General features: G+C 37.0%; 1 protein-coding gene and 1 long non-coding RNA gene across 3 annotated transcripts in view; both read left to right on the top strand.

Annotated features, from left to right (window-relative positions):
• On the top strand, positions 1-397 carry LOC104750508. The gene is made up of 3 exons (XR_761643.1): positions 1-24; positions 106-225; positions 315-397. It is a non-coding gene; the product is annotated as an uncharacterized LOC104750508 (long non-coding RNA).
• The window catches only part of LOC104750509 (midasin-like), a 33,524-nt gene that overhangs the window by 20,967 nt on the left and 8,044 nt on the right, over positions 1-4,513 (top strand). For both annotated transcript variants that reach the window (XM_010472307.2, XM_019238163.1), the window contains exons 58-65: positions 2,624-2,736; positions 2,811-2,893; positions 2,961-3,074; positions 3,253-3,321; positions 3,410-3,566; positions 3,649-3,806; positions 3,909-4,003; positions 4,107-4,309. In XM_010472307.2, the coding sequence (XP_010470609.1) occupies positions 2,624-2,736; positions 2,811-2,893; positions 2,961-3,074; positions 3,253-3,321; positions 3,410-3,566; positions 3,649-3,806; positions 3,909-4,003; positions 4,107-4,309 (992 nt within the window). The remainder of the gene's footprint in view (positions 1-2,623; positions 2,737-2,810; positions 2,894-2,960; positions 3,075-3,252; positions 3,322-3,409; positions 3,567-3,648; positions 3,807-3,908; positions 4,004-4,106; positions 4,310-4,513) is intronic.

The raw sequence follows: 4,513 nt of genomic DNA, 5'->3' as shown, positions 1-4,513 counted from the left end.
GCTGATGATGATATGAAGGAAATGGTAAACTCTTAAGTCCTATGTTCTACTAAAAAATGTAAATTCTCTTGTTTATCGCTTATGTTTTTGTTTTGCCCTCAACAGACACATATGGACCAGGATGAGGAAAATTTGGAGGATGACTGGAACTTGATACAGGAGCATTTGGATAATATATATAGCACACATAACGAGTTATTTGGTTTCTGTGATCTTTCTGAAAAGGTAATGGAAACATTATTCAAATCTGCAGTTGTTGCATCAGGTCCTGTTACAATTCCATTGTATCTGACACGACAATTTATTCTATTCAGTCTGGAAGATTATGTATTACTGACAGTAGAAGGCTGGATTCATTTACTGATTCCTATGAACTTGGAGTCCACATGATCAAAGGTGNTATTTTAGTGGCTTCATTTATAATCCTTGGATTCTGCAGGAGACAGCAACATCTTTTATTGATCGGCTGTCCAGTGACTATTCCGAATATGTTGATATAACTCAGCCAATCCAAGTTTCAGTATATGAGATGAAATTGGGTTTATCCCTCTTTGTATCTGGGGCTCTCTTGGGAAAACTTCTCAACAAATTTGGCATAGACATGGTTGACTCAGTCATGGTATTTTACCTCTTCTTTTTTTCAGAAATGTTTTAATTTGTCATTTCGTGTTGTAAAATTTAATTACTTCATCCGCCTGGCAGGAAACTGTTTATGCCTTAATGAAATTTCCGAGGGGGTCCTCCTTAGCTTCAACTACCTACATCGAATGTTTGCCACCTCTGCACCTTTCTCATGGTGCCGATTCTCGTGCCAAGTCCTTAGGTTTGGATGTTGGCTTGCTGCACAAACTTATCTCTGTCTCAAGTGCCGAAGATACAAGAAAAGTAATGTTTCATATAATTTCCAATTTTAGAGTTATGATTCCCGTTCACATAATGAAAAGATTGTCAAAATCTTTATGTTTTGGTTGATTATTGTAGGCATCTGAATTGCAACTAAAAGTTGCTCTATATAAAAACCTGCATGCTCGTGTTTTGCAATTTGTTGCAAACGCTGGGCTAATGGATGAAGCTTCTTTTGAGGTAAAATATTTGCTTATTTGTATGCATTTGAATACGTTAATATAAGTTATCTAATGTCACAAGAGTTCGATTCGCAGTTACTGGATAAAATATATTTTGAATTGGCGAGAATTTGGATGGAGATGAAGTTACAATCAAAAACAAAGGCTGATAATCTTTCTGGGCTGTACAAATTCCGTTCCCGAGACTTCAAAATTGAGAGTGTCATGGAAGTAGATATATCTGCCCTTGGCAAATATTTCCCAAATGATAGTTTCTCAGAGTGGCAAGAGTATCTGGCTGATGATGATATGAAGGAAATGGTAAACTCTTAAGTCCTATGTTCTACTAAAAAATGTAAATTCTCTTGTTTATCGCTTATGTTTTTGTTTTGCCCTCAACAGACACATATGGACCAGGATGAGGAAAATTTGGAGGATGACTGGAACTTGATACAGGAGCATTTGGATAATATATATAGCACACATAACGAGTTATTTGGTTTCTGTGATCTTTCTGAAAAGGTAATGGAAACATTATTCAAATCTGCAGTTGTTGCATCAGGTCCTGTTACAATTCCATTGTATCTGACACGACAATTTATTCTATTCAGTCTGGAAGATTATGTATTACTGACAGTAGAAGGCTGGATTCATTTACTGATTCCTATGAACTTGGAGTCCACATGATCAAAGGTGACCAATTGACACTATTTGTCGTTATTGTTTAACGTTGTTAACATCTTTTGTTAATTTTGTTACTGGATTATATCTTGATTCCAGGGCTAAGGGGTTTATTTACATCGAGTTTGGATGCAAAACTTGTTCCAGAACACCTTCTTCGTCTTTGCTTGGAGAACAAAAAAACCTTCACTTCAAACTATCAGTCTGCCAGTAAATATAACTTTTATAAGGTCTGCAAAGCTTTTACTTCCTGAAGAATTTCATCTGCTCTTAATTTTACGTCCGGCTTTGTTCTGACTGTCTTTTATAGGACTTCGATGGTCCTGAGTTGGGGAAAATGGTCAAGTTTCTCACTGCTTTTCAACGGAGAATTAATTCGCTCTTGCAAGAACGGGAGGACCATTCTGGTCTTCAGAAGCTTTCTGATGTACTTCGGATGCTCTTGGATATTCCGTCAAGTACTCCTCTGGCAAAGGTATTACTATTTATTTATATACTCAATTCAGTAATAAAAGGTACTGTATCAGTTCGTAACTAAGCAACTCTGTGGTAACAATGTTATGGAAAGTATTAATGCAATGGCAACTTATACCCACGGAAATGGCTGGGCATTGCTGTCACTGTTTGATCTTATATTTTGTTGGTTCATCATAAGCATTAATTAACTGAACCATTATGCTCTTGTTTGCCATTGTTTGTAAAGGCTCTTTCAGGATTGCAATTTCTGCTCTGCAAGGTTCACAAGTTACAGGAAGAGGGATGTAAATTGCCCATCTCTGGTATGGATTTTAATCTTTGTACAATGGGTTGATTATGGCCTCTCTCAGTAATACCAATCTTAGGTGTTATATTGTGTTCTTCTTTTTTGTATCCTACAGATCTTTTGGAGCCAATTATTTCCCTCGCAAGCTCTTGGCAGAAGGTGGAATTTGAGCGTTGGCCTACACTGCTTGATGAAGTTCAGGATCAGTATGAACTAAACGCTAGGAAGGTCGGTATAGTTAGAAAAATTTGTTGTTATGAACAAAAGGACTGTTAAGGGTAACACTTATTTTTTCGTTGCAGTTGTGGCTTCCTTTGTTTTCAGTTCTGTTTCAGAAAGATGGTGTTGAAATTTCAGCACATGAAAACGAGTCCATTTCTGAAAGGTGGGCACCACAACATTACATTCATTCTTGCAAGTATTTGGTCATCTAAAAGATATCTTTGTTGCAGTTTGGTGGAGTTCATTGAAACGTCAAATGTTGGTGAATTTAAGAGACGTCTTCAGCTTCTCTTTTGCTTCCTTCTTCAATTATATCTGGGTAGCTCGTTGGGAATGTATTCAAGGTTAGCTTTGTATGAATAATCGCCTGATTCCTCTTCGGTTTTATTCTTGAAGGATTTAAAGGGGCTTCAGTATTATTTACTTCATTATCACAGTTGGTTGCTCCTCCACTATTTTTAACAGTTGAATTCTAACTCAACTGTGTTTGTCTTTTGCTTTAACTCGCGCTTTTGTTGACAGTGATTCACACAAGAGAAAGTTGGAAATTTGCTACAATATTTTTGGATTCTATATTCAGTTCCTGCCTCTGTAAGCTCTTTTCCAGTTCTCTCTGGAGTTTATCATTTCAAGATTGTTTTGCCACAGTAGTGTTCTCAATTTAAATTTCTCTTACCAGTGTAATGGAGCAGTTAGAGTTAAATAGAAAAAATGTTGAAGCTGAGTTAAAGGAGGTTCTAAAACTTTGTCGGTGGGAGAGGCCAGATAATTATCTGTTCAATGAGACCACTAAGAGAACCAGGCAGAAGGTCAAGAAACTCATTGGGAAATTTACTGTAAGTTATATCTGTTGCCTTAAGTTGAAATGACAGAACCTGATTTCAGAGTTTTCTAAATGGCATCTTTTTTCTTGAGCAGGACATGCTGCGGGTCCCTGTAATGCTTGTTAGGCCAGACCTAGCGAAGGAGCGAGCTCAATTTCTCCCTCTACTATGTCCGGATCTTTTGAATGGAGCATCTGACATGAGGATCGAGGTTCTAGTTAGTGCTTTAGATGCAGAACAATTGAATGACAGGTATACATTTGCATCATTTACCTGTCTGCATGAATTGTTACTTGTTAGAAGTATATGGAAGCTGAAGTCTCCATCATTTATGCTTTACACTTTTCTTGTTAGGTCTTCTTGGTATGCTGTCTGGTGGGATAAATTAAAGGAATCGGTAGGAAGGTTCCACCAAGAAATGCACTTTAAAACATTGCTGACGGGTGAAGGTTCGTTTGTACACTAGCTCCATTTACTCTTGGTTCTATTTCATTGTTTTCCATTATGTTTGGGGAGTCCACATATTCTTAAGCGTGCATAATATCTTTGCAGAGCATCAGTTTTCTTCCCCTGTCTATCAGGGTGATTGGAAAACTCTGTGGAGTACAGTTTCAAGGATTGGTGAAACCGTAGCTGACTGTTCAAATCTATGGAGAAACAGTGATAGAGATTTTGGAAAGAAGAGGGGCCTGATTGAACTTCTCAAGTTATTAGAAATTAGTGGTTTGCAGAAACACAAGTTTGAAAATGTAGAGGTATATTATTGCTTGTCGATATTTCTGTTTATATTTCTATTTATACTTTATTTATTGATCAAATGTATATTCTCTGATGATCTTCTTTTATAGATGTCAAATCACTTTAAAGGGTTGCTATATCAGCCAGCATATGATCCAAAGCATCTGTTGCTGTTAACACATACCAAAAGTAGCATGCATTCTTCCAAGGCAGTAGAAGAG

The sequence above is a fragment of the Camelina sativa genome, chromosome 16 (assembly GCF_000633955.1).
Source record: "Camelina sativa cultivar DH55 chromosome 16, Cs, whole genome shotgun sequence".
NCBI lineage: Eukaryota > Viridiplantae > Streptophyta > Magnoliopsida > Brassicales > Brassicaceae > Camelina > Camelina sativa.
Note: the sequence above shows the minus strand (reverse complement) of the source record. Positions and strands in the feature narration are given on the sequence as shown.